Source organism: Emydura macquarii, unplaced genomic scaffold (assembly GCF_026122565.2).
Source record: "Emydura macquarii macquarii isolate MOO-44397 ecotype Brisbane River unplaced genomic scaffold, CSIRO-AGI_Emac_v2 contig_1027, whole genome shotgun sequence".
In the NCBI taxonomy this organism is placed as follows: Eukaryota; Metazoa; Chordata; order Testudines; family Chelidae; genus Emydura; species Emydura macquarii.
This window is the reverse complement of record NW_027131164.1, coordinates 12996218-13023658: the sequence shown is the minus strand read 5'-3', so window position 1 is coordinate 13023658 and position 27441 is coordinate 12996218. Positions and strand designations below refer to the sequence as shown.

The window sequence follows — 27441 nt, the reverse complement described above, 5'->3', positions numbered from 1 at the left end:
GGATTGGGGAAGGGAGCGGGTGTGATGTGCTGTGTATAATTGAGGGTACACTCTGCGTTGCACTGGGTGGGATGCAATGTGCTGTGTACGTTTGGGGGTGCACCGTGTGCTGGATTGCGGAGAGGGTGCAAGGCGCTGTGTATATCTGGGGAGCGCTGGGGCGGGGAGGAGTAGCCCCTTTCGCTGGCTGGGGGCTGTTCCCCTCCCTCGCTGGGACGGGAGGGATCTGCAGCCCGGCTCGCGGCAGCTCTCAGACACACCCCCGCGCGCAGGCATTCCCTGGCTGGCTGGCTGCCGCTCACTGACAGGCAGCCCCGCCCCGCTCTCCCTGTGCTGACCTTTCCCCTACTTTCCAGCGGGTGGCTCAGACTGGGCCGCAGCCGCGAACGTGCCCACGCTGGGTCCTTCCTGCTCTCAGGCAGTCTGCACGCCCCGATCACGCCGGCCCCGGCCGCCCATTGGTCCGACGCGGGCCAGGCCGGCCTGCGATTGGTGGAGAGCTGCCTGCTCCTTCCTCCCCCCGGCCGCCGCCCGCCTGGTGCATGGACTGAGTCTAGCTGGTGTGTTTATCTCCCTCCCTCCCCCCCGCCCGGGCTGCTGGCTGCGCGGCCGGCCCCGCGGGCGGGGGAGGAGGCGGAGGCGGCGCTGCTGGCTGGCTGCTGCCGCCTTTGTCACATCGCTGCTGCCTGCAGGAGCCTCGCCATGCCCGGCTCGGAGCGGGGAGATGCCCACGCGGTGAGTACCCTGCCCGGCCGGCCGCGCTGCGCCGCGCCGCGGGCTGTCTGCAGGCGGGGGAGTGGGGCGCTGCCGGGAGGGCTGCCCAGCCGCTCGCCCTGGTGCACTCGCTCTCCCCCCAGGGGCTGGTCCGTGCCCAGACGCCAGGGTGATGGGCGCGTGACGCCCGGCTGAGATGCGGGGCGCTGGAGGCTGCCAGGCCGGGGGCGCTGGAGGCCGCTCGCCCCAGCCCTGCCCTTGGCCCCGGCCGGGGGTGGTGCGTGCCCTGGGCTGGAGGCGTTTGTGGCTCGCGCTGTTGGCCCCTCGGCAGCCGGGGCGGGTGGAAGGGGGCCGAGGCTGACCCACGGCGCTGTACGTGCCCCGCTGCAGCGGCCCGGCCCAGAGCGGGGCCTGGGGGGGGGGGGGGGATGGGGTGGGCGGGCATGGCAGCTCGGCTGCTGTCCCAGCCTGCGGGTGATGCGGGGGCTGCGCTTTGCGCCTCCCCCCAGCCCGGGCTGCGACGCGTCCGCTCCCGCTGCAGCCTGGCGCTCGGAGCCCGCGGGCCCTTCGCACCGGGCTATTTGGATGCATGACGTCGGCCCGGAGTTATATTGGGAGTGGGCGGCGGCTGCGGGCCCCGCGGGGTGGGGAGAAGCCCCGCCACCCTCCTCCCCTCCAGAGGTGGGGCTGGGGCGGGCTTCCCAGCGCGCTGGGCTTGGGCTCGGCTCCTGGGCTCCGTCATGCAGAGCCTGGTGTGCGAGTAAACAAGCCTAGTGAGACTCGACACCCATTCCTGGCTTGGCCCCAGCCCCAGCCCGGGGGATCTCCCGGGCCGTGGCGCAGCTGCTCTTGCAGATGCCCAGTAGCTGGTGTGCCCTGCCCTGCCCGGGTAGCTCGCTCGCTCTGTGGAGGCGCCGACTTCCTCTGCGGTGCCCGCCTGCCTGCGCGCCGCCCGCGGGGTGAGTTCAGGACACGCTGTCAGGCTCCTCGCGGTGCCGCGTGTGAGTTCAACCCAGCCTCACAACCTTCGTTTCCTGAGTCCAGCCTTTCAACGGGAAATACCGCCCCCTCCCCTGGGGTGTCAGAGCCGAGCGCCTCTTTGGTGCTGATCGAGGGGTTGCAAAGCTGTGTGTTGGGTGGAAGGTACAGACTTGGAAGGAACAGTGGCCAGCTCCTGTCTCTTCATCTGTTTGCCCAGTGCCTAGCACAGTGGGGACTGATTGGTGGTCTCTGATTAGGGTATGATCAGTTAAGAATTATGTAAAGCAGTTAGATGCTTTTTCTAAAACTGTCAGAGCAGTTTGTCTTTTTAAGGGCTCTTTAATTTGGGTTGGTTTTTTTTTTAACTTTGAGGAATCCTTGGGATGATTTGTCATGTGGATGAGTGCTCTATGGATTTGATAGATGCCTGCTTTTCAGATCCATTGTGCTTAATTTATCTGCCATGCACCTGTAATAAGTACAGTGTATTGTGTACACTGTTGTATAGCTGCATGGCACTCTGGACCCAGTGTAATCAAGGGCAAAACCCTCACTGACCATCTGTGGGGCTGTAATTTCATCCAATGGGATCTAATCTGGTTTCAGTTTTTTGATAGGACCTGTCAGTGCAGTATCTAAGCATTTGTCCTAATAGTTTGCCACCTAAAGAAAGGCCTGATTCTACTTCCTCATGTACCCAGAATTCCAGATTGAATTTAGAGTATTGGGTGTGCAAGAAGGGGAGAAGTGGACCTCTTTGTTATTACTCATCTGAGGAAAGGGGATAGAAGTGTTAGAGCAGCAACATGTGGCTGCTGGGGTCATTACAGCACACGTGGTGAACATTTGCAAAACGTGTGTATATGTTTTCACTGAAGGAAAGATCAGGATTTTTAGCCCAAAAAAGTACAGTAGTGCAATATCTGCTTATGTAAACAAATCGATGTTTGGGTTTCCCTTCCATCCCAAAATGCCCCAAAGATTAGGGTTGTCAAATGGTTTTTTAAAATTGCAATTAATTGTGAGATTAAAAAAACCCTCCTGATTAATCACAGTTTTAATTGCAGTGTTAAACAATAATAGAATACCAATTTAAATGTATTATAAATATTTTTGGATGTTCTACATTTTCAAATATACTGATTTCAATAATGACACAGAATACAAAGTGTACCGTGCTCACTTTATTTTATTTTTGATTACAAATATTTGCACGTAAAAAGATAAACAAAAGTAAAAGTGAAAAGTTCCAGAGGGGTAGCTGTGTTAGTCTGAATACAGCAAAAACAATGAGAGTCCTGTAGCACATTAAAGACTAACAAATTTCTGCGGGCATAAGCTTTTGTAGGCTGCAACCCACTTCGTCAGATGCAGAAAAAGTATTTTTCAATTAACCTCATACAAGTACTATAGTGCAGTCTCTATGTGAAAGTGCAATTTACAAACGTAGTTTTTTTGGGGGGCGGGGGGGTGTTTTAATTTTTTACATAGCTGCACTCAAACTCAAAACAGTGTAAAACTTTAGAACCTATGAGTCGAAGCATGAAGGGGCATACAAATGTTTTGCATATCTGGCACATAGATACCTTGCAACACAGGCTACAACAGTGCCACGGGAATGCCTATTCTTACTTTCAGGTGACATTGTAAATAAGAAGTAGGCAGTATTATCTCCTGTAAATGTAAACATATTTGATTATCTTAGAGCAATTGGCGGAACAAGAAGTAGGACTGAGTAGACTTGTAGACCCTAAAGTTTTACATTGTTTTGTTTTTGAGCACAGTTATGTAAAACAAAATAATAATCTACATTTGTGTTGCACTTTCAGTCACGACTAATGCAACACAAATTAACTAGATTAAAAAAAAGTTGCATTCATTAACTGCAATTAATTGACAGCCCTACTAATAATAATATCTGCCTCTTGCATAGTGCTTTACATATTCAGAGGACCATACACACATCCAGTTGTTGCAGTGCCTGCGTATGTATAAATCTGTTGGCCTCAGTTTCTTCCATCTGTAATATGGGGGATACATACTGAGTGAGCAGCAGACATGTGTTTGGAACTTGGGAGGTCTTGATTCTCTGCCCTGATCACATTCTTTTAAACTGTAGTAAATATTAGATGGATGCTAAATAAAACCCTCCTGTCAATCCAGAAAGTGGCTCTCACTAAACAAAGCAGGGGGTGGAGTCACTTTTTTGGGTTCAAAACATGTTTACTCAGAACAATAGTAATCCAAGAAAGTTAGTCTGGAAACTTGAGCTACATACTATTATGTGTGTCAATTCCTTTCCACCAAGTCATTTTTCTTCTTCAAGGATAGTTAGGGTGAGAAGGGGGAGAGCTACGATGCACTCTGGCAGGAGGGAGTGGAAAGGTTTGCATATTGAATAACTGAGCTGATTGGTTTAAAAAAATAAATCTGGAAATATGATGAGTTTCACATGGTCTCTATTATAAGCAAACAACATGTGGGTGGTGGTAGCTTTGTTTTCTGACTTGTCCTAACTAGTAATCTGGTTGCCTTTAGGTTGACATTGTGGACATATATGAATCTATACGACAGCGTCACGACAGCGAAAGGTCTACGTGTAGCACCTTAGAGCAGAATGACATAGAAGCAGTTGAGGCGCTTGTTTGTATGAGCTCCTGGGGTCAAAGATCTCAGAAAGGTGACCTATTAAAGATAAGGCCACTCACGCCCATCTCAGATTCAGGTGACTTCACAATGCATGCTGAAGCAACGACCTCTGAATTACCAAAGGATTATCACTTTTTGTCTACACTGGTAAGAAAAAAAAAATTCAAAATGAATATGCATGACCACAGATACATTTACTATTATATTGGCTAATTTTGCTGTATTTGGGGAGAGAACCGTATCTTTGTTTTTTAAATGTGGGTTATTTTCAAAAGTAATTTTTGCCTCCGAACTTGTCTGTATATGTAATTACTATTTGCATGTAAAGTATACTTTTCTCAGTTTGGATAATTCTGTTCTCTCTTCAGTAAATAGATATGATGACATGAAAAAAATGTTTTGATCTGTTTAAATCCAAGTAGAAAAAGTGTTCATTTTAACTGATGTCCTGGGGAAGCTTGTTTGGATAGTTTATTGTAGGTGTCTCCTGAGTACTTTGAGTAAGAGGATTGCATCACTGAATCTCCCTGACTCTGTATTGATTTACCTGCAAAGATAATAAAAAAAAGAATCCTAGGAATGCAGCACAGATGTTGTTAGACGCTATAATAAAGAATAAAAACTAGTTGAAATTAAACTTGCCGCTTCATAATGAGACTTTCATGGCTTGTGTGATTGTACATGCAGCTGATTATTTATCCAAAGTGCAGGTCCACTTCAGATGACAGTTAATTGATTCTCACGTATTGTTGCAGTTGATATCCAAGAAAAACTTTAAAACAAATTGGCTTTTCTTTAAACATTCTGAAAGATTGAAGAATTTATTTTACCAATAGATTTTTATTATGCAAATGACTAAGAAAAAGGAGGAGGAGGAGGAAGACAGAGATCATAGGTCACATTCCTGTCTCCCAACAGTGGCTGATCTCTTCTGCAGCAGCAGAGGGAAGAGGCATGAATTCTCAGGAGCAGTGGAGGGGGAAGAGGGAGAAGTGCCACAAGAAATTAGGGGAGAGCAGTTCCAGTCAGACCCATTCCAAGATGAGCTACCAGCTGATATTATTTATTATTCTAAAAGATTTCGATCTCTGTGCGAATCTGAAGTTAAGCAGATATAATGTCATTATGAATTACTAGACTATTTTCTAAAAACCGCACATAGGATATAGCATTTAAATAGATGCATCCATTATCTGAGGAGTGAAAATCGTTGGCACTGAAAGAGCTGACACGTGCAGCATAGCAGTGTTAGGAAAGTTGACATTTGTGTCACTGTGTACTTGATACTAGCAAGCTTTTGAACTTGTTCAAAAGAGCCACTCTATAAGAAATTAATGTTTTAGTTATAGCTTCCTGAAATATGGCTTTTTAGAGTCTTCATTACACTCTAAATCTTCCTCTCATGTACTTTAAAAATAAAGTAAGGTTGATAAGCACTATGAAAACACATTACTGTTTTTATGTTTGTATACTTTTGTTTTATTTTTCTAGTGTATGACCCCACCCCACAGCCCTGATTTTGTTGAGCCATCAACTACGATGCTTCTTTCTTCACAAGTCACTTTTTCCAAACCAAGGACAGTCATGGCAAATACATCTGTTTCTGTCGTCACCTCTACAAACTGTACATCTGCCATAGCCAAACCTTCTGTCATAAATATGGAGAGGCAGTCCAGTAGGAAGTCAGCAATATCTGAGCCACCTGCCCCTCAGCCTTGCAGGGCCATGGCAACCAGCGTGATACGTCATACAGGCGATAGTTCTACTTACTCCCACATTCCTGCTGTGCAAGTGAAAGCAAAGGTAACTTCAGGCAAATCCAGCACTTCCACAGACTGGTGTGAAGCACAAGACCGAAGACATTCCAGCATTTCACAGGATGTGTATACTGCTGATGGTTTAATTAGTGATACTTCACCAGTACATCAGCCTTATTTGCACAACTCCACTTACAATGCTACCAATAAAGGGCAGCAGCCAGTATGGCCTGTTTCACCACAGACTTGTTCATCAAAGAATTGTGAAAACTACCTACAGAAAAAAGCGACCCAGCTGATACCTGCCGCTGTTTCAAACCCCCAAGTCCTCTGCCAAATGATCCCTTTAAACAGGCAAAGAGGTATGATTTCTGCCTTTATAAAACCCCCTACACAGACAGTCACAACTACTGTCAAACCTATTTTACCCCAGACATCTCCAGTTCCTCAGCCTGTTCTCATGGGATCTTCTGTGCCTCAGGGGACTGTAATGTTGGTTCTTCCACAGACTGCTGTTGCGCAGGCACCACAATGCCAACAAACTGTAATGACTGTTGGAAACACCAAGTTATTGCCTCTTGCTCCTGCACCAGTTTTTATCGCTTCTGGTCAAAGCTGTGCACCTCAGATGGACTTCTCTAGAAGGAGAAATTACGTCTGCAACTTCCCAGGCTGCAGGAAAACATACTTCAAAAGTTCCCACCTCAAAGCCCATCTTCGTACTCACACTGGTGCGTATGGAGGGCAAGTTCTTTGTTACAAGAATGTGCACTTGTATTGTTGGAAGAATGTTGTTCTGCATTGAGATTCTGAGAGGGGTAAGCGGGTGGCATAGAAATCTTCCCCCATGTTGTGGGAAAGTGGAGGACATTCTTGAAGGACAGACAAAAAAAGGGACACATTTTTCTCTAACTTAGACCCCAGATTTGCTCCATAGACATCAGTGGAATTTCACATGGTGTAAGTTAAAAGCATAACTTGGCCCAAAATATTTTTGTTTTGTTTCTTTGCAGGGGGCAGGATGTTGTGGCACATCGTCAAACAGTTTTTGTGTCTCTTTTGTTTTTTTGGTTCATCAGGTTATACGTAACAGAATTCACTCTTATACACCTGTTAAGTGAGTAGAGAATGATAGGGTTCTGACTTCATTAAATGAATGAGCACCAGGTGCTGAGCTGTAATGAATTCTAATGTGGTGGGTAATAGAATAAAAGCACTTTAATTTGTGACCACTATGCAGGGTGGATTGATTTAAATCAAGGCGATTTAAATCATGATTTAAATCACTAGGAGAAAATTATTGATTTAAATCAAGTTTCCCACTGATGCTTCTTCACATATTTCTTAAACAATGGTGCAAATTTGGTCACTAAAACATGTTAATTTACAACTCAGTACAGCATTTTACAACATCTAGGAGGGTATACTTCGTGTAATTTTTAGATAACTTGATTTTTATTAATTTAGGAAATAGTACATAATACTCATTACCTGTGTCAAGCTGCAGATGCGGCAGCAGTACATTAGGAATGGTAAGAACTAAATCACACACACAAACACAATAGCACTTATATTTTATTAAACTAAATCTTAAATGTTACATAAATGTTTCACATTTGCAATTGCAGAAGTCTCCTGAGTTGCCAGCTGATGGCTGTCCTTAAAACTTTTTTTTTTTAATTTTCAAATTTTATTAACTCTAACAAACAAGTCATTACAACATTAAATGTACTCTGTTCTTAAAACTTCTACAACCAGCTCTCATCTTCCCCACTCCTACTGTCATAGACTGAAACAGAAATACGAGTTTTCCTGCTTTTTCAACTCCCAGTCGATTTCTTAGCTTTGAGTGAATAATACCAAACGATGAAAATATTCTCTTTGTGCCTGCAGAGGAAGCTATTGCTGTGACAAGTTGGCTTAGCAAATGAAGGAACTCTGTTTCAAAGTGCCTGGCTAATGATTTCCACCAATTCAGGGGAATGACTTTGTTCAAAACATCATCAGTAAACATGTACTGCTTAATGCTTCCGCTCCAGCCCTGAAATTTATTATGACTGGCATAACTGAGGAGTGATTTTGAGATGCCCATGCCATGGCAGCAGCATCTTCTTCAGAAGTTAGGCATCTACCTTTATATCTGGGGTGAAGAATGTTCGCAAGAAAATGAGGTGGAGTTAGTGCTTGATCCATTTGCTTCTTTATTGCCTGCAGTTAAACTGTCTGGTGAGGTATTTCTTTCTTCAATGTCCCTTGAAGTGCCTTCCAAATGTCGACAGCATCAGCAATGCAGCAACAATCTGAAGTTTGTTTAAGGCTATGGGTATAGGCTTCAATATACTGAGCATATCCTCTACATTCCTCTTTAATCCAATGTTAAGATACTTTGGATGAGAGACTTCCATCTATTTTATCATGGTTTTCTTCACAAAGTTTTATGAGACTAGGCCAGTTCTTAATAAATTGTTCAAAACATTCACCCACAGAATTCCATCGAACATAGTGAAAGAGAATTAGTTTGGATCCTCCTGCTCTCTTCAGTGAAGCTGAAGCAAATGGTTGTTACGGAAGTATTTTGCGACTTCATCGTTTTCTTTTATTCCTGGAGAAGACTTACTTAAGTCTTTGGCTAAAAGATGCATTAAATGGGCACTGCAGCCATATGTTGTTAATGAGCATCCATCCATTTCTTCTAAGTAGCTTCTTATCTTTGTGACGTTTGCAGTGTTGTCTGTGACAAAACTGCGCACGTGACAGTTGAATTTTTGTTCACAGTTGATTACAGCTTTCACTGCCACTTCTTTTAAATATTCTGTTGTGTGAGCATTTCCCGATGTATCTATTGTTTCTGAAAGATATGCAACAGGTACATACAACTGGATCATTGGGTACATTGCTCCACCCATCAAGGCTTAAACTGGCAAATTTCCTCTCAGTATTTCTTGCACACTGTTCAAGTTCCTTCTGATATACTGTATGTAGCAATCTTCCACCAATGTCTGCTCTACCAGGCAGAGTGTAGCCTGGTCATAAGGACTCAACCATGTCAATGAAGTGTTTATTGTTAACAATGCGAAAAGGAGAATTTGTGGCATAAATGAGCTGAGCAATCTTTTCATCTATGGTGTCTTGTTGGTATTTGCTGGTTCTTACTACAAACCCATCCATGGTGGTGGTTTTACTGGATGATTGAAATCTTTTGCTTGCTACTGATCCTTTTGTTGTCTGAAATACGTTTAGTTGCAGCACTGCTGCTAAAAGTACCAACGGTCAGATGACTCTGAAGTTGTTGCAGATAAAACAGTCACAGTCAAAGTCTCTTATGCTTAAATGGAATCCTGAAACAAAATTCAAAAATGGTTTTGAATAGTCTTTCTTCTCAGTTCTTCTCTCTCTGTTATTCAGTTAATCATTTACTTTTTTTCAGCAAGGATGCGGATCTGATTCCAAATTACCAAAAAAGGCATGACTGACTGCATTTAGAGTGCACTTAATTTTGGAGTAAGCCCCATAGAACTCACTGGCACTTCTGTTTTTTGATAAAACAAGTATAGGATGGGGTTCCCTTGGGAAAGCTGAGTTATGCTGAAGTAAAATAGGGAATAGACTTATGGCATCACCATGATGTTCCAAAATAAGGGGCATGTATTATGTAATATAAAATAAGAAAATGATACCCAGTGGCAACTGGCAACTCTAGATTTCTCTTACTGCAGCTTTCTGTACCGTATACTTGGGTGATTAGATTCTAAACCTAGTTAACTAATTAAACAAGCCATAAGGTTTAGCTAAGCTAAACTTTTTTTTTTTCTAGCAACATTCACCATAGCAAACAGCTTGGGAATTTACTTGTTAAATCACACGTATACTAAAAGGCATAGAGAGAGTCTTGAAGAATGATGCATTGCAAAGTGAATTATTTAAGTTACTAACCAGTTGATCCACATTGTTCTTCAGACAAATCCACATCTTCATCCACATCATTTTCTCCCAATAAGCAGTTTTCATTATGATGTTTCCTTCTTGCAACTAGGCCCTGCATCTTCTTCTTGCACTGCTTACACTTGACACGTTTTCCTTTTTTACCCAGGGAAGGAATTTCTTCAAAATATTCCCAGATAGGGTCTCTCTTACGCCCAGAAACCATGACAGTTTTTCTGTGGCAAAAGCGTGGGGGAATATAGGAAACTGTGTATGTACTGAATAATGTCTTCCCTTTTTCTTTCCAGTTCACTCCACTGTTCCTTTCTACTCTGCCTCCATCCTTTGTCTCTCTGTCTTTAAGACAGTGTCTTAACTAACTCCTCTGCCTTGCTTGGCCCAGCTCCACCACCACATAAGCACAGAACAACAACAATCCTATCCAGCCTGTATCTTTCTTTGCACATGTGATTTTAGACTGCTGAGAAACTGAAACGGAAACTGAAAGTCCAGAACTTTCAAGAAGCAAGAACTGGTAGTTAGGTTGGACAGACTAGAGCCATTAATTCATTTTTATGAGACTGTAAGAGTAGGTTTAGCATGTTTGTGATGAGATTTAATTGTAACTGTTTTTTAAACGAGAGAAATTTAGTATTTTATTAATTTTTTTTTTAAATCATTGATTTTTATTCATCCTGCCACTTTGTGCATGGAAAATGAATTGTTAAGCTAAATGAAAATTAAACATAACAAATAGCTGTGGACTGACTGTCTTTAACCAGATTTTGGGGAGCAGTCAGGGAAGAAATACATTTTACCAAATGTATTTTAATAGGTTTCCCCCCTCTGAAATCCTGGTCTGCTGTAAGTCATGCATTCTGGGTTCTGGTTCTCCCACAGCCTGATCTATGGCAGGGATTCTCAGTCTTTTTCTTTCTGAGGCCCTCCTCCTCCCAAGCATACTGTAAAAACTCCACGGTCCACTTGTGCCACAACAGCTGTTTTTCTGCAGGTCCAGTAGATTAAAAGCCAGGGCTTGTATTAGGGGGTAGCAAGCAGGGCAGTTGCCAGGGGGCCCAGCCCACAGAGGGCCCCGCAAAGCTAAATTGTTCAGACTTCAGCTTTCTGCCCTGTACACCAGTGACTCTAATGCCAGCCCTGCTGTCTGATTTTATTTTGGCAGACCCCCTGAAACTTCATAGCCCTCCAGGAGGCCTCAGACCCTCAGTTGAGAACTGCTGGTCTATAGGACATTCAGCACATAATTTGGTGTTAATTTCCATTCAATCTGACTATTTTTTTAAAATCCCGTATTGGAAAAATAACTTTAAAAAAGACACATTAAGGGTGTAGATATTCTCCTAAACTAGAATTTAACGGTAGAATCTTATCCTTCCTCCTTGTTGCCCTTTAGGGTGTGTGGGTGAGTGGAAGAGCTGTTATGGCTGGTGTGGTGGGTTCTGAGCTATCCTGTTGCAGTGCAGGATGGTCCAGAGATAAGGGCAGTGTGCTTTACAGCTCATCTTTCTGCTGATGGGAAAAGAAGCTGTGTGCTTCCCTTCTAACACAATAATGACTGCGTCATTTTTACAGGGAGCTGGAGCACACTGGCCTATCCGTGACCCTTAAGTAGCAAACTCAGCCTGCGGGAACAATAGCTGACCTACGTTTTCCCAGATACTCCTGCTTTTAGAGAAGGGTAGATTATCTTGTGCAATAGGGGAAGGATTTAGTCCTTAACATATAAGAATTCTTTTTAGTGCTTCCTTGTTGAATGGAACACATTTTCAGATTTATCTGTAAGCATATGTTGGTTATTAAACCTTTATTTCTGGGCAAAAGTGGGTAGCAGATCACTTAATATTAGAATGGCTCTAAAAATTGTGCAGTTGTGTAAGTATCTCTCTCACACACGTGCGCGCGCACATGCACGCGCACACACACACACGAGTCATCAGAAACTAGCAAAGGTGATATTAAAGCTCTGAGCACACTCTTAACATTCCTTGAGCATCCAAAATGCTCATGAAGCCAATGGAAATTTCCAGTTGTGAAAGGAAGATAGGATCATCCCTGGCATTAGTTCTTTTACATACCACACGAGCAATAAAATGTAGCTTTTTTTTTTTTTTTTGGTGGAATTGATGAAACTGCCCAAACCTAATAATAAACATAGCTTAGTAAATGATCCAACATCTTAGCAATTATGTTCTTAATTATTATCAGCAGTTGAGGTGCAATGCTTTTTTTTTTTTTTTTTTTAAGGAACTGAGCATTTTATTACACAGAGATCAAATCCAAGACTTTATTTCAGATTATAGTACTTTCTAATGACATGGCACATCCTTTGACTTCTAGTAGTGCTAGAGGGGTTAATTTCTCAAAGTTCATGGTCAGAAGATATTGTAGCTTTATGAAAAAATATTCTTCCCTAGATTCTGAATTTCCTGGCAACATTTTTTCTTTTTAAAGGTGGTTGAATCAGAAAATTAACAAAAGCAATAAACATACTGTACTATTGTCTAATGGTCCAATACAGTAGCCATTTAAGCACATGCTTAATCTTATGGGACTACTCATGTGCATAAAATTAAATATGTGCTTAAGTGGCTGCAAGACTGGAATCTAAATTATTAGTCTTTAAAGCCATTTTCTGCTTTTATCAGTAAAAATAACCTTGTTTTGCTTTTTCCCCATATCTGTTCAGGAGAAAAACCTTTCAGCTGTAACTGGGAAGGCTGTGACAAAAAGTTTGCCCGCTCAGATGAACTTTCTCGCCACCGAAGAACTCATACTGGAGAGAAGAAGTTTGCTTGTCCTGTGTGTGACCGTCGTTTCATGCGCAGTGATCACTTGACAAAACATGCCCGTCGTCATATGACTACAAAGAAAATACCCAGTTGGCAGACAGAGGTTGGCAAACTGAACAGAATTGGTATAGCAGAGAAACCTAAAAGTGGTGGTTCATTGAGTATGCTCATCTCCATGCCAACCTCTGCATAAATGGGCTAGTTGGACAAAGAATTTGCTCTAAGAACTTTCCAAAAGTCAGAAAGAGCTACAATGGTTAAAACTGTATTGACAGTGTCGTCTTAATTTCTGTTCACATTTGCCTCTTTAATTGGGGGGGAGGGAGGTATATAATTATTTTCTTCAGTTTAGACTCTGTTCTGATGATATTGTGTGAGAACTCGATTGTGTGTATCTTTTTGTTTTGTTTCTCTCTTCAAGACTTGGGCCTCCACAATCACGAGCACTTCAGGAAAGCAGAACTCTTTGGAAACAATTTGGGTACTAGACTATTAAAAACAAAAAAAATGCCCTCACTTAAGTAACAGTTGCTGTTTATATTTGATAGAAAGTGAAGCGAGGTGATTTTTAATTTTTATATATTAGTATTTTCTATATAAAATATATTTTGTATTTGTTCAGCTAGGGCTCAGCCTGCAGTCATTGAAAATACTTGCATAAGTAAAGGTGTGCAAAATCAGGCCCTTTGTTTGGAAACTGCTTTTCACTAAGCCTCAAGAAACTTAATTAAAAACATTTTATAAATATGTTAACACTTGGTTAACTCAGAATGTTTTGGAACTTTATACGTTTAGACCCTGATCCAGCGATCAGTTTGCACAGTTGGACTTTCATTCAGATGAGATTACAGGAGTGGGACTTAAAAGCTGGTTGCCATTTACAAAAAAAAAAAAAAAAAAAAAGCTTCCAGGAATAAAAATAGGCTTCTTGAAACCCACAACTGTTAATTGAATTAGGTTCTTCGAAGGAAAAAATTGCACTGAGCGTGTTTCATAAACTTTGCAGTGGGAATCCTTTTGACTCCATTTAAAAGCTTGAAAGGCAGTGTATTCCTGATTAGTTTTTCTTCTAATTGAGCAAGCGGATGCACAAGCACAGCTACTTCTGAATAATTTTGCTACCATTAAGAGATTTTTACTTAAGTCCTGCTGAAGCTAGTATACTACGATCTACTATAAAACACAAAATTGGTAGGTGGTCACATCTAGTAAACTGGATCTTTGATTATAATTTTAAACGTAGAGGAAATATAAAAGAGATTTTTTTTGTATGCTGTTTAGGTTATGTAGACTCTTGCACACCTAATGAATTATTCAAGGTTTCAGTTTACTTGGGTCAAAAGCACACCCCCAAAGTCTAATTTAAAACACTGTCACTTTATCATACTGATGAGCCTCTTCCTACAGCCTTATACTCCACACTATTTTGCATGCAGTATCACCCTTTTCTATTAAATGAAATATTCTTCCTGTTGAATGGACTTTTATATCAAAGTACATTATGACTAAGATGAATTGCAAAATGGTCAGCTGCAGCACTGCTCTGTTGCAACTTTCTTTAGTAGCATGGTATGATTAACAAAATTAAATGTGTGTAGCACAACTCAATCGCTCAGCTTTTATGTCCAGAATAGAACACACACACACACGTATATATTAGCAAGCAAAGATGTTGGCTGTAGTGCTGAGATCAGACCTGGTGTAACAGCTGACATTTCATTAATACCCAGAATCGTTGGCTCTAGAACAGATTAAAAATAGCTGTTTGACCAACCCCATACCTTCCTTAATCCAAATATTTCTGTTCTGTTGGTTCCCTGTGCAATGAGGCAGCTTCTGTTGCAAACATCTTTTAAAATTAACAACTTTATATATAAGGACTTTGCCTTAAACTGATTGATTTATTTCATTTGGGTCTAAATTCCCTAGTGTGAGTAACCTCCTCTTTTAAATGTGGTTCTAATCTGAAAAGTAACAATATAAAAATGGCATCTTCATACTCCAGGTAGTCTGCTTCTTGTGTGTATATTCATTTACATCTACCTCTTTTACTGTCAAAGTATGTTTTTACTACTCTTTGCTGTTATAAGCCTGGTACAGCTAATACTAGAGAACATGAGCTGGATTCTCTTCCTTTGCAAGATAATTGCGTACGAAGTTTGGTCCATTACTCTTTTTGAAATCCACTGTTTAGCATCCATATGGAGCAAAATACGTGGACTTTCCTACTTCTAGCAAATAATACATTGAATGAGTGAAACATGGATAATTGGATAATAGTTGCATTGCTTCGTTAGTCTAAAAACCTTGTTTGGTTGTGCAGCATGTCGGTCCAATTCTGCTCTCATCTGGACTGGTGCAAACTCACTGAAGTCAGTGAAGCCCATGTGTAACTGAGAGCAGAATATGCTCCTATATTTAGGTTTTTATGCCTAGGGTTATAGTTATTGGTAATTAGTTTTAAGATTGTTAAATTGAAACATACTCACTGTACTAAATTTGTGCCTAGCCTTTAAAATGTCCAATCCTTGCTCGTTTGACATTTATTGTGACACTGCTGACCATCATGTGTGTATTGATATATATATATATATATATATATATATATATGCAAATATTTGATATATATATATATATATATATATATATGCAAATATTTGTATTTTTCAAAGGGCTACGTTGTAATTCTTTTTTTTAAAGTGGATACTTGGACTGTAACTCTTGTGGTGTTTGTACCCTAACGGCCAGCGCTCAAGCTTAGTTCCATGACAAAAAAAAGATTAGCGCTGATCTTCATGCTCTAAGGAAGAAAGGAACAAAAACATCTGCCTGTGTGCTATAGTGTGACAGGTGGCTTGTTACTTGACCCTGACATGCCATATTAATTTCAAAACCAATTTTGGTAAACTTTTATTTAATTTTGGCAAAATATTTTGATATTTCCCTGTAGCAAAACAGTTTTGGAAACATCCTGTAAGTAATGTTGTAAATGATCTTGTTCTTTTGGTGATCAGAGGGAGAAAAAGACGCAAAGGAGAGTATGGGATAAAATTCTGCCCATAAATGTACAGGGGTGGTTGGTATTGGCTCCTACGTCCTATTTGCAATGCCTTCATCTCCCATTTACTTAGTTGTTGGGGCCACTTAGAAGTAGTGGGAGTTCTGTGTGAGCATCTTAGGGCATCATTAGACTCATGATTATTTAGAACTCTGCCTGCGAAATGCTGAATAAGGCTGAGTAAATAATGGATTTTTTGGTTTAGATGCTGAACGCTTAAAAAAAATCCAGTTTGAGTCAAACCAAACCAATTTTTTGAAACCTTTAATCAAACCAAGAAACTTGGAAAACTTTAATTTCAAATTGATAAACATTTCAGGTCGACTTCAGTCTTTTTGTTTTTGTATTTGTCTTTTTAGCAGTTTTTTTCTCCCCCGATTTGGCAGTAGCGGGGTATTTTTCGCCCTCTTTTGTGGTAGTGTGAGGGTTTTTTGGTTTATTTTAAGTTGGCCAAATTTGATAATGAAATGCCATTTTGAAACAAGATGTCAGACAAACATTTCTAGTTGGTTGAAATGAAATGTTTTGACTTTCACACACACAAAATTCAGTTTCAGCCAAAACACCCTATTTGTCAAATTTTACCCAAATTTTGGAATAATTTTGAAGCTCTGAAAAATGCATTTTTCAGTGAGATTTCTACTAGCAGAAAATTTTCACCCAAGGCTAAAGCTGAACATATCCTGTGAAATGTTTGAGGGCAGTCATATGATTGGGCTCAAGGGAGGCAAAGTACTTCTGTAAACGTGCATGTAACTAAGCCAAAATTTGAAACTTTTTTTTGCTTGCACAGTATAAGGGAGTAGAAACAGAAAAATGGAAGTCTTATTTGTGGATTAAGCATTACCAGGTAAACTGTCCCAGTGCACTTTATTGCCTGCGCAACTTTGTTCAATCTTTTTACTGTGAGACTATAAGTATATTTCGAAATAAATTTTAACATTTTCTCATTTTTGTAACTTTTTAATTTATTTAATAGAACTATAATGTGGCTTTATTTTAAAATCACACATTTTGAATGTATAAGTTGAAGTGTCTAGCTTGTTCAAGCATGTGTAAAAGTAAAATGGTATCCAGCATATATTTAGGCAGATGTGTTATCTCAGCTGGTGCATTTCTCTGAAAAGACAGGATTATATTTTCCTAGACTAGATTTTTTCAGTGCTTCATTCATTTATTAATTGTTACATAACCCTTCTTTTGTATTTGGTATGGAGGTGTGCACTTCCTAATCAGTCATTCTTCGAGTGCTTGCTCATGTCCATTCCACTATCGGTGTGTGCATGCCTCCGTGCATAGTTCCTGGAACTTTTTTCCCTTTAGTAGATCTTGTAGGGCCAGCTCTGGAGCCCTGCGCACATGCCCCCTATTTCCCCTATATGAGGCGCTGCCGGCTCTATGCCCCCTATTTCCGCCCGTGACGGTTGCTGGAACTAAGCCTTACTCTCAGCAAGTACTATTCCCCTTGTTTGAATTTGTTATTCTAAGATTAGTTTTAGTCAGTTAAGTAGTTAAGTGTAGTTAGAGATAAGGCAAGTCCCTGTGGGGCTTAGAGTGGCCAGGCCATGCCCCGGTCACTGGGATTCAAGCCATGTGCCTCCTGCGGGAAGGCCTTCCTGCTCAAGTGACCCCCACAACCACTGCCTTAAGTGCTTGGGGGAAGCCCACAGAAAAGAAAAGTGTAAGGTCTGCAGGTCTTTAAACTGAGGACTCAAAAGGACCGAGAAATCCGGTTGAAAGCCCTGATGATGGAGGCAGTGCTCTGCCTGGCGCCGGCCCGCTCCACTTCGGCACCAAGCGTGACCTCAGTGCAGAGCGCACCGCCGGCACAGGCCTCGACTTGACACTGCACAACATTGCCAGCAACAAAGAGGAAGAAGCGGAGCGCAGCACTCCCCTGCGCCATTGGTACGGGCAGGGTCGAGTATGGAGATGCACCGGATCCGGCCCGTTGAGTCTTCTCCAGTGCCTGCATCTCTGGCCAGGGAGCCTCCCCCGACTCCTGGGAGTGGGAGAGTGCCCCTTCCGGCGCTATCGACACCGGAGGCTTTTCAGGTGGCAAGAGCCTTGTTGGCCTTGCCTACACTACCTCCGCCCCCTCTCCGCCAAGGGAGACGGGGCCAGTGTCACGGGGGAAACCCGCGTTGGGCCCCCGTGAAGGGTGGTGGAGGTCCCTGGTACGGGGAGGAAGATCTGCCGGATGGCTTCCGGGGGTAGAGCAGAGCCGCTCCCCCAGCCGTTTCTCCAGGTTGGCGTCGTCGAGCCGACCTGCACTGGCACGGGACGTGGAGTCTCCCTCTCGGCACCGGCACCGGAGGCAGCACGTGCCAGGAGGCAGCACCGGTTGAGGTCTGCCAGGTGGCGCTTGGACAGCTCCCATTCCAGATCCCTGGCACCAATGAGTTCGCCCGCACTGAGGCGGTGCAGAACCCGGTCACTGTTGGAGGACCTGGCACTGCGCAGTCCACGACGCGGAACCCGGTTGCCAGAGTCCGGCTCAGCACCACGGAGTATGGAGTGGCACCGACCCCGGTCACTGAAGGTGTCTGCAGAGCCGCAAGGCAAGCGGCATCGGAAATCATCGGTACCAAGATGACGCTCCAGTACCTCTAGTTCTTCAGAGCGCACCTCCGTTGGTTGGCACCGCTCGTGGCAACAGAGGCAGTCCTCATCTTCCTCCAGGTCGGAGGCACAAAGAGGGCGTTCCCCCGCATGGAAGGGCGCCCAGGACCGAGGATAGACATGGCACTGCCAGTCCAGTGACTCGGGATCTCCCAGGGGGAACAGTCTTTGGGAGAGCCAATGCCCCCACAAAGCATCACAGCCTGTAGCCCGTCAGCCGCGGTTTGGCCCCAGGGACAATGGCCGCAACAATGGCCTTATTGGGCCCCTTGGGGTATCCAGATGGGGCTCGGGCCCCAATCCTTTGTCATTGGGGGTGCAGTCTGTGCCTCCGGCACAGGAGAAGGCCCATAGACACCACTCCTCGGACGAGGAGTCAAACCCCCTCAATGGGTGCAACCCTTCGCCACAAGGGGGCGCACCTGCAATATGTGCCTCGGCAGTCCTCTTCCTCCTCACTGGACGAGGCAGTCTCCTGGGACCACTCGGCGCCACTGGAGGATTTCAGGGCGCACCAGGAGCTGCTCAAGAGGGTGGCCTCCAACTTGGGGCTGGAGGTGAAGGAGTTAGAAGAGGCCAAAGATAGCCTCTGTAATGTGCTGGCGGCGGCTGCCCCAGCGAGAGCAGCCCCCCCAGTCCACGAAAGGGTCCTTAAGATTGTAGAGGCTCTGTGGCAAACCCCTTCCTCAGTCGTCCCTACGTCAAGGGTGGCTGAGGAAAAATATGTCCCGGCTAAAGGGTTTCATTATTTGTTCACTCACCCCACTCTGGGAACCCTGGTGGTAGATGCGGCTAACCAGTGGGATAGGCAAAGTCAGCCAGGGTCCGCTCCCAAAAACAAAGACAATAAGAAGCTGGACTTGTTTGGGAGAAAGGTTTATTCCATGGCAAGGCTGCAGTTCAGGATTGCCAACCATCAGGCCCTCCTGGGTAGATACAATTTCAACCTGTGGGACTCCCTCAGGCGGTTCGCTGAGGCCCTGCCCCAGGACCAAGCTGCAGACTTTTATCACCATCGTGGAGGAAGGAACCATGGTGGCTAGGGCAGCGCTCCAGACGTCCTGTGACGCTGCTGACTCGGCAGGCAGTGCCATAGCCTCCGCCATCTGCATGAGAAGGTGCTCGTGGCTGCAGTCCTTGGGCCTGTCCCAGGAGGTGCAGCAGTTTATTCAGGACCTCCCTTTGATGGGTCGGCCCCATTCTCCGACCAGACCGATGTGAAGTTGCATGGTCTGAAGGACTCCAGGGCCACACTTCGCTCCCTGGGCCTGTACACGCCCCAGTTTTCCAGGCGTCAGTCATGGCCCCAGGTGCAGCAGCAGCCAAGGCCGACCCTATAGGGATAGGAATAGGGAGTTTAGAAGGAGAAATTGGCCCCCAACTCGTCCTCAGCTCCCCAGCAAGGGCCCCCTGGAGGATGGGCAACCAGAGGAGGCAGTTTTGATGGTATGCCCGAGGGTGGCACCCCGACTGCTCCCCTGAATCCGCCCCGTCCCTTCCTAAACAGGTTAAGGCCCTTCTATCCCTAATGGGCAAAAATCACTTCAGACTGTTGGGTCCTTGGGATAGTTTTAGGGGGCTATGCCTTACAGTTTACATCTACTCCCCCCAACAACCCTCCCCCTACATCCCTCTTCAGGGACCCCTCTCATGAGCAACTCCTCTTGCAGGAGGTGGACACCCTCCTCAACATAGGAGTGGTGGAAATGGTCCCCCAAAGCAGAAGGGGGAAGGGGTTCTATTCAAGGTACTTCATCCCCAAGGCGAAGGGGGGTCTGAGACCCATATTAGACCTGTGTCAACTAAACAAATATGTCAAATGACTCAGGTTCCGCCTGGTCTCCCTAGCCTCCATAATCCCTTCCCTGGATCCAGCAGACTGATATGCCGCCCTCGATCTCAAGGATACATACTTTCATGTGTCTGTCCTCCCCAGTCATAGGCGTTTTCTCCGTTTCACAGTGGCTGGCTCCCACTACCAATTTACAGCCCTGCCCTTTGGCCTATCTTCAGCTCCAAGGATGATCACAAAGTGCCTGGCTGCCCACCTGAGACAAAAGCGTGTGCAAATTTTTCCTTACCTGGACGATTAGCTGATCAGAGGCAGAGGCAGGTCCAGGTCCCAAGTGCAGTAAAGTGTGACCCTCACTTGCTCCATGTGCAGCAGGCTGGGACTGCTCATAAACGAGCAGAAGTCCACAAAAACCCCAGTGCAACGCATAGAATTCATTGGGGCCACCCTGGACGCTTCCCAGGCCAGAACCTTCCCGCCTCAGCCACGTTTCGAGGCGATGGTCTCTATCATCTCCCAGCTGCACCGATGCCCCACGACAACAGCCAGACACCGCCTAGAGCTCTTAGGCCACATGTCGGCCTGCACGTACATAGTGAGATTAACTCGCCTGAGGCTCAGACCGCTTCAGGCATGGTTGGTCTCGGTATATATGCAAAGCAGACACCCATGGACCGGGTGGTCACAGTTCCCCCACCCATCCTAGCCTCCCTAAACTGGTGGTGGACTCCCATGGCTGTGATGAAGGGCATTCCATTCAGGGAACTGGTCCCATCAGTCACCCTAATTTCCAATGCTTCGGATGTAGGATGGGGAGCCTACATCAGCGCCAACCTAGGCACTCAGGGGCTCTGGTCGGGGGAGGAGAGGCACCTGCACATCAAGGGCCATTCGCCTAGTGTGCAAGGTGTTCCTCCAATTCCTGACAGGCAGAGTGGTGCAGGTGCTGATGGACAACACCGTTGTTTTACATAAACAGGCTGGGGGGAGCACGATCCTCAGCTCTCTGCAAGGAAGCTATTTGTCTGTGGGACTTTGCCGTGAGGCACAATCTCCACTTGACTGCCTCTAACCTCCCGGAAGTGAGGAACGACAAGGCAGATTGCCTCAACAGGTCATTTCTACCCCGCCACGACTGATTGTTGCACCCAGAGGTGGTGGCTATGATCTTCCAGAAGTGGGGTTCTCTGCAGGTGGACCTGTTCACGTCGGCCTGGAACAAGAAGTGTCCGAGGGTCTGCTCGCTCTGGGGTTGTGAGACTAGGTCAATTTCCGACACGTTCCTCATGGACTGGACGGGGACCCTCATGTACGCGTTTCCTACCATTCCGCTCCTGCTCAAGGTCCTGCTGAAAATAAAGAGGGACAGAGCGGACGTTATACTCATCGCTCCAGCCTGGCTGAAACAGCACTCATTCAGCATGCTGCTGGATCTTTTGATCGCCCCACCCCTGCAGCTCCCGAAGTGGCACGACCTCCTTTCCCAGGACCACGGTCGCCTGTTGCACATGGACCTGGACTCCCTGCACCTCACGGCCTGGAGGGAGACAGAGCCTGCTCAGTGCAGGTCCAACAAGTCCTGCTTGGCAGCAGGAAACCTTCTACACCGGTCGTGTATCGGGCTAAGTGAAAACGGTTTATCTCTTGGGCGGAATCCCAGGGCATTCCCTGGAGTACCTGCTCCAGCTAAAGCTCCAGGGTCTGGCGCTGGCCTCGTTGAAAGTTCACTTGGTGGCCATTTTGGCCTTACATCAGCCCCTACAGGGGAGATCCCTGTTCTCCCATCCCATGTCGGTCAGGTTCCTCAAGGGGGTGGAGCTGTATCTGCAGGTCCGCGACCCGGTGCCTCCCTGGGATCTCAACCTGGTCCTCTCGAGACTCAAGGGGCCCCTCTTTGAACCCATGGCTTCATGCCCTCTGCTCATCCTTTCATGGAAGATAGCCTTCCTGGTGGCCATTACCTCAGCCAGGAGGGTCTCCGAGATTAGAGCCTTGACCTCAGAGCCCCCTTATACAATATACTATAAGGATAAGGTGCAGTTGGGTCCACATCCAGCCTTCCTGCCCAAGGTGGTTTCCCAATTTCATTGTAATCAAGATATTTTTCTCCCTGTGTTTTTCCCAAACCGCACGATTTGGAGGAGGAGAGGAGATGGCATTCGCTGGATGTGAGATGAGCCCTGGCCTTTTACATCGAGCGTACAAAGCTGTTCCGGAAATCGACGCAGCTCTTCATCGCACCGGATGAAAGGCTCACCTGTCTCCACCCAGTGAATCTCCTCGCGGATTACATCATGCATCAAGTTCTGCTATGAGCAGGCAAGGGTGCCACTTCCGGGAACCATCACAGCACACTCCACCAGAGCTCAAACCTTGTCTACAGCCTTTCTGGAGAAAGTGCCCCTGCAGGATATCTGCAAAGATGCCACCTGGTCATCAGTGCATACCTTCACATCCCACTACACCATCTTCCAGCAGGCGAGAGAGGACGCGGGATTTGGTAGAGCGGTGCTGAGGGCAGCTCACCGGTAACTCCAACCCACCTCCAAACATATTACTTGTTAGTCACCTATAATGGAATGGACATGAGCAATCACTCGAAGAAGAAAACAAGGTTACTTACCAGTAACTGATGTTCTTCGAGATGTGTTGCTCATGTCCATTCCACAACCCACCCCATCCCCGCTTCTGGAGTTGGCAGAAAGAAAGAACTGAGGGGACATAGGGCCGGCAGCACCTCATATATCGTGGCAAGTGCGCGGGGCTCCAGGAAGTGCCAGAGCCGGCCCTACGGGATCTGCTAAGGGCAAAAAAGTTCCAGGAACCATGCATGGAGGAGTGTAGGCTCCGGCAGAATACTGCTTGTCCGCTTGGGGCAGGAGTACACATACACCTAAGCTGGACGCACATCTCAATGCTGCCCCTCGCATTATTGGCAGATGCCTATGCCCCACACCATCTTACGAACTGCCCATTCTGTCTGGTGTTCCACCCCACTGCCTGAGATGGCTGGCTGCAACCAGGCAGGCAACATTCAAAGCTGCTAACGGCCTACTCCACCCCCTTCATGAAAGGATCTTCCAGCCTCTGCTGGCTCAACGCCTCAGGAGCTGTTGGCCTTTCGGAAGAGCGGCTCAGGCCTTCATACAGGCAGACAATGGCCAAAGCCGGCATGAGTGGGTCATGAGTCAGTGGAGGAAGGAACAATGCCTGGCAGACAGCAACAACTACCTCCCATCTCCACCTCACTCATAGGCTGCAGCCTGCTGTTATCTCTTATGTTATCTCCTATTAATGCAGCATGCACAACAACACCTGCCATGAAAGGAGTGGACCAGCTTAAACTGCCTCAGGACTGGTGTCAGGCGCTTTAACTTCTGCATGCACAGCTGGAGCCTTTGTGCTACTGCGAGTGTGGAGAAATACAAAGAGCGGACCCTCTTGTGGAGGAATGCCCCATTCACCGCCTCAGAGGATGGATCTCCCTCAACCTCTTGACTGACAAAGCACTGGAATGGCTGAGGTCTGCCACACACAATTGCTGAATGAATGCTTGAATGGAACTCTACACCACACGCAAGAAGAAGAAGAAATAGTGATCGGAACTCATCTTATTTTTCCTTCTCTGCCATGATGTCTCCCTTCCTAACTTTTGCCTGGATCCCCAGACTTAGAAGGAAATTCTCCAGCACTCGTTCGATGTGCTCTAAGGGCTCTGACCACATCTCGCTTGTACCGAAGGTTTTAGGAAGTCTGATCTTGCCATGCTCTTTGAGAGAAGGACCTCAAAAAAAGGATAAAGCTCTAGATTTTATTCTCTCCTGTGGGGTCTTTTCTTGTATGCAGTTTTGCTTACTCTTCTGCAGGGTATCTTTGCTCAGGTGGACCCTGGGCTCACTCCATTAAAGCAGTGGCCACCTCCTGGGCCCAAAGAGAGAAAAGGATCTGTGGATTAAGTTTATACCAACTAGCTGGTATCCTGTCCCTACGTATACCAAGAACCATAGTCAGCCCCAGCAGTAGCCAACCGGAGAGTGGTCAGGACAGACTTCTCTCAGCAGTCTTAGGGCTGCTATCTTTTTAGGAGGAGGGAGTGGTTTTCTCAGCCCAACCCCATTTCCTTTAGGACTGAATTGTTCATCTTTTTTACATTTCTGCATACATGCGTAGTGTGTGGTCCCACCCCTAGGTAGGTGTTGGAAAAAGATTTTCTGAAGCTTGTTTTCCTGCACTGATAGAGACTTACATAAATTTAGTTAGGACAGTCTCCGTACAAGTAGTTTATTTTGCAGAGGTCAGTCTCCAAACCCACACGGGGACAGTGGAAAAAGACCCCGGATTAAAAATTACAGAGTTTTATACTTTTTTGCTACTTACATACATATGACAATAACATACATGTCTCTGTTACAAGGGCATAAACTTATATTCTCTACACTTATTGGTCTATTATCTGGCATACATTATTTATAAGATACTTTTACAGATGTTTTGCAGCTAACTCCAGCTTATTTATCAAGGTTGCATAGCTTGCTGAATTTAGCCGAGGCTTATTTCTTTCTGCATTTTAAAGAACTTTCCATGATCTGTGCACAGAGTGGAACGGCCTTGCCTTATAAACAAAAAAGCTGCAAAAATGGAGTAACTATAGTCAAGCAACTAAAAATCAGCTTACATAGGGCACTACTAGTCAGGCTGGATCTACATTGGTGGCAGCAATTTCAGTGGAGAAAATTTCCTACCTTCTAGTTTGTCTTCTGTAGCATAGTAACACCAGCATAGATTTCCACCCTGATGGAGACAAGCACACCTGAGCAGTCTGGGTCAGGAAGCCAACTCAGGTATTATAATCCTTATTTCTGCTTTGGAAGTTCTCAGGTGGAGAACCAGCTGGTGGGAGGACAGGGAGACTGGTTGTGAAAAACCTTCATCTGGTTAACCTACATGCCTGAGTGACCGCTGAGAAGATGTACTATAAATGTAGTATTATAGCTGTGAGTCGTGGTTAACAGAGTACAGAAGACACACTTGAGTCTGCCAACAAAGACTATTTATTGTTGCACCAAGCATATAGATAAATACAGAGCAAATATCACTGCTTATAACAAGTGAATCCTCATGGTTTGCTTTGAGCAATTTCCATGTTAATATTTCCTATCATCTGCCTACACATTGTCACAACTCCTCCCCTTTTGAGTCTTCAATTGTTAGCTCAGTTTGTCCCTACCCTGACCAATTTTAAAGCCCTCTAAAAGGATCAACCCCATAGCCAGCCTATGAGAGGGCAGTTCCCTTCTTAAAACTGCTCTAGCGGCAACCACTTTTTCTAGTTGTTTTCAGGAGACAAAGCAACTAGTGGTTTCCTCTCTGAAGGTCTTGCTATCTTTGTGCTCCTTCTTGCACAGGTGGGTACCTACTCCAGGAAAGGCTATAATGCTACAACAATCTACGTTTTCATTGCTACAATGAAAGCAATCAGCAGGTAAGAAAAAAAAATACTTCCGTGCATTATAACTTCAAAGGTGCAGTTCTGTATGTGCAAAACCCCAAGATGTATGTAACTTGGGAGGCAAATTGAGTATGCACAAAAGTGGCTTTTGTTCTGTTTTTGGAGGATTTTGGCTTAGTTAACTAACTTCTAAGAATTGTTTTTAGGCTTGTTATATTTCTTATAATTGCAGAGTCTTTCAGTGTTAATCTTTTCACAGACCAATTAGTGAATCTTGTGAACAACTCCAAATTGTCTTCGGTTAGATTGTCATGCTGCTGACTAGGTTTTCAGGGTTTTTTTGGTCTGCTGTCCTCTGCACATGACTGCTTTTCAGGAGACAGATGGTCAGTCAGCTAAAAGCTCAGACATTTGCCTCTTAGTTAATGTTTATATTAAAAAATCTCTAATGAGCTCTTGGTTTTTTAGTTTGTATGGCATGGTCCGAAGGCTCAATTTTATTTTTTTATAAACATCACTATGTTCAGTGAAAGCTAAGTGGTTGCAGCTGGTAATCTATTTAAGTGTTAACAACAGAAAATGTAACCCTTTCCTTAACTGTCTGCTGGAGGGTGGTTTGGTTTGGTGGTTTTTAAGGAGTTGCTGTTTATAGAATGGTTGATAGTCAGCAAGGCACTAAACTTAAGGTTAGTTATACTGCATTTGTATAATTTTATATTGGACACCTAAGTGCTGCTTCTAGACTGGGGAAGATACCATGTTAAGTTGTTGAAAATTATTTTGTTTGCTTGGAGGAGACTGCTTGATTGTTTTTGCACTATGTACCATGCACTACTCCAGGTATGTTAGGCTGTATATTTCATGTAGAAGGATAATGACTGAAATGACAGGCCAGCTACTCAGCTTGTGTGGCTCAGTGCAGTCCCACATGTTTAGGGACAGGTTAGATGAGATGCTTTCTAAAAATAGGAATGAATGTTGTCATCTTATGAACAAATGGCTGTCATAACGGGGGAAATGCCCGGCACAGACTGAACTGAAGTATCATGCCACCCCAAATGCTAATAGAAATGAAATGGGGAGAAAATAAATCTTCTTGCCAGGCAGGTTACATTTCAGTGTTCAGCCTCTAGGTGTTTTTCATAATAACCAGCTAGGGATGGCTATTTCTCCTTGCTTTTTTATTTTAATATTTTCTCTTTTTGTAAAATTGCTAAAATATACTCTTTCCTTTAAGACAACCTGAAATCGGTCTGAGCTGGAGCAGTTATTGAATGGAGCTGCAGAGAGAGATACTGAACTCTGCCCTCAGTGGGCAGAGCCTGGAGTAAGGAACAACTTGAGAAAGAGGTCTCGATACTGAAAGAGGCTGTGATCTCTCTGCTCACACAGGAGGGTCTGGAAAGCTGGTTGATTTCTCCAGCCTGAGATTCCAGCTAATGGTTCCCCAGCTGATATAGGCGCCAGCCTTCTCCAGCCTCCCCAGTGTTACATTGGGGTGTGGCTGGAGTGGTACCTTCATCCAGTTATCCACAGCTGGTAAAATGAACCCTGGAGGCCCCAGCCAGCTGCTATAGTTAAAACAGCTTGGTGGCTGTTCTAAAATAGGCCAGGCCCCAGGACATAACTGGCCCCTGAATCAGAAAGTCACAATCAGTTCCTCTGCAGCCTTCTCCCCCTCATCTGTG

At 45.1% G+C, this 27441-nt stretch overlaps 1 protein-coding gene across 1 annotated transcript; it reads left to right on the top strand.

The window, feature by feature from the left end:
• The first annotated feature begins 385 nt into the window (after positions 1 to 385).
• Positions 386 to 15444, top strand: KLF11 (KLF transcription factor 11). Its single transcript, XM_067544778.1, has 4 exons — positions 386 to 735; positions 4234 to 4491; positions 5836 to 6832; positions 12730 to 15444. The coding sequence occupies exons 1-4, from the start codon at positions 703 to 705 to the stop codon at positions 13023 to 13025; spliced, it is 1584 nt and encodes a 527-aa protein (XP_067400879.1). The 5' UTR covers positions 386 to 702; the 3' UTR covers positions 13026 to 15444.
• The last annotated feature ends 11997 nt before the right edge of the window (positions 15445 to 27441 follow it).

Excerpts from the sequence above, each read along its gene's own strand:
- KLF11 (XM_067544778.1), top strand. The coding sequence starts at position 703 with ATGCCCGGCTCGGAGCGGGGAGATGCCCACGCG. Across the intron at positions 4,492-5,835 it reads ATCACTTTTTGTCTACACTG|TGTATGACCCCACCCCACAG; the intron begins GTAAGAAAAAAA and ends TTATTTTTCTAG. Across the intron at positions 6,833-12,729 it reads CCATCTTCGTACTCACACTG|GAGAAAAACCTTTCAGCTGT; the intron begins GTGCGTATGGAG and ends ATATCTGTTCAG.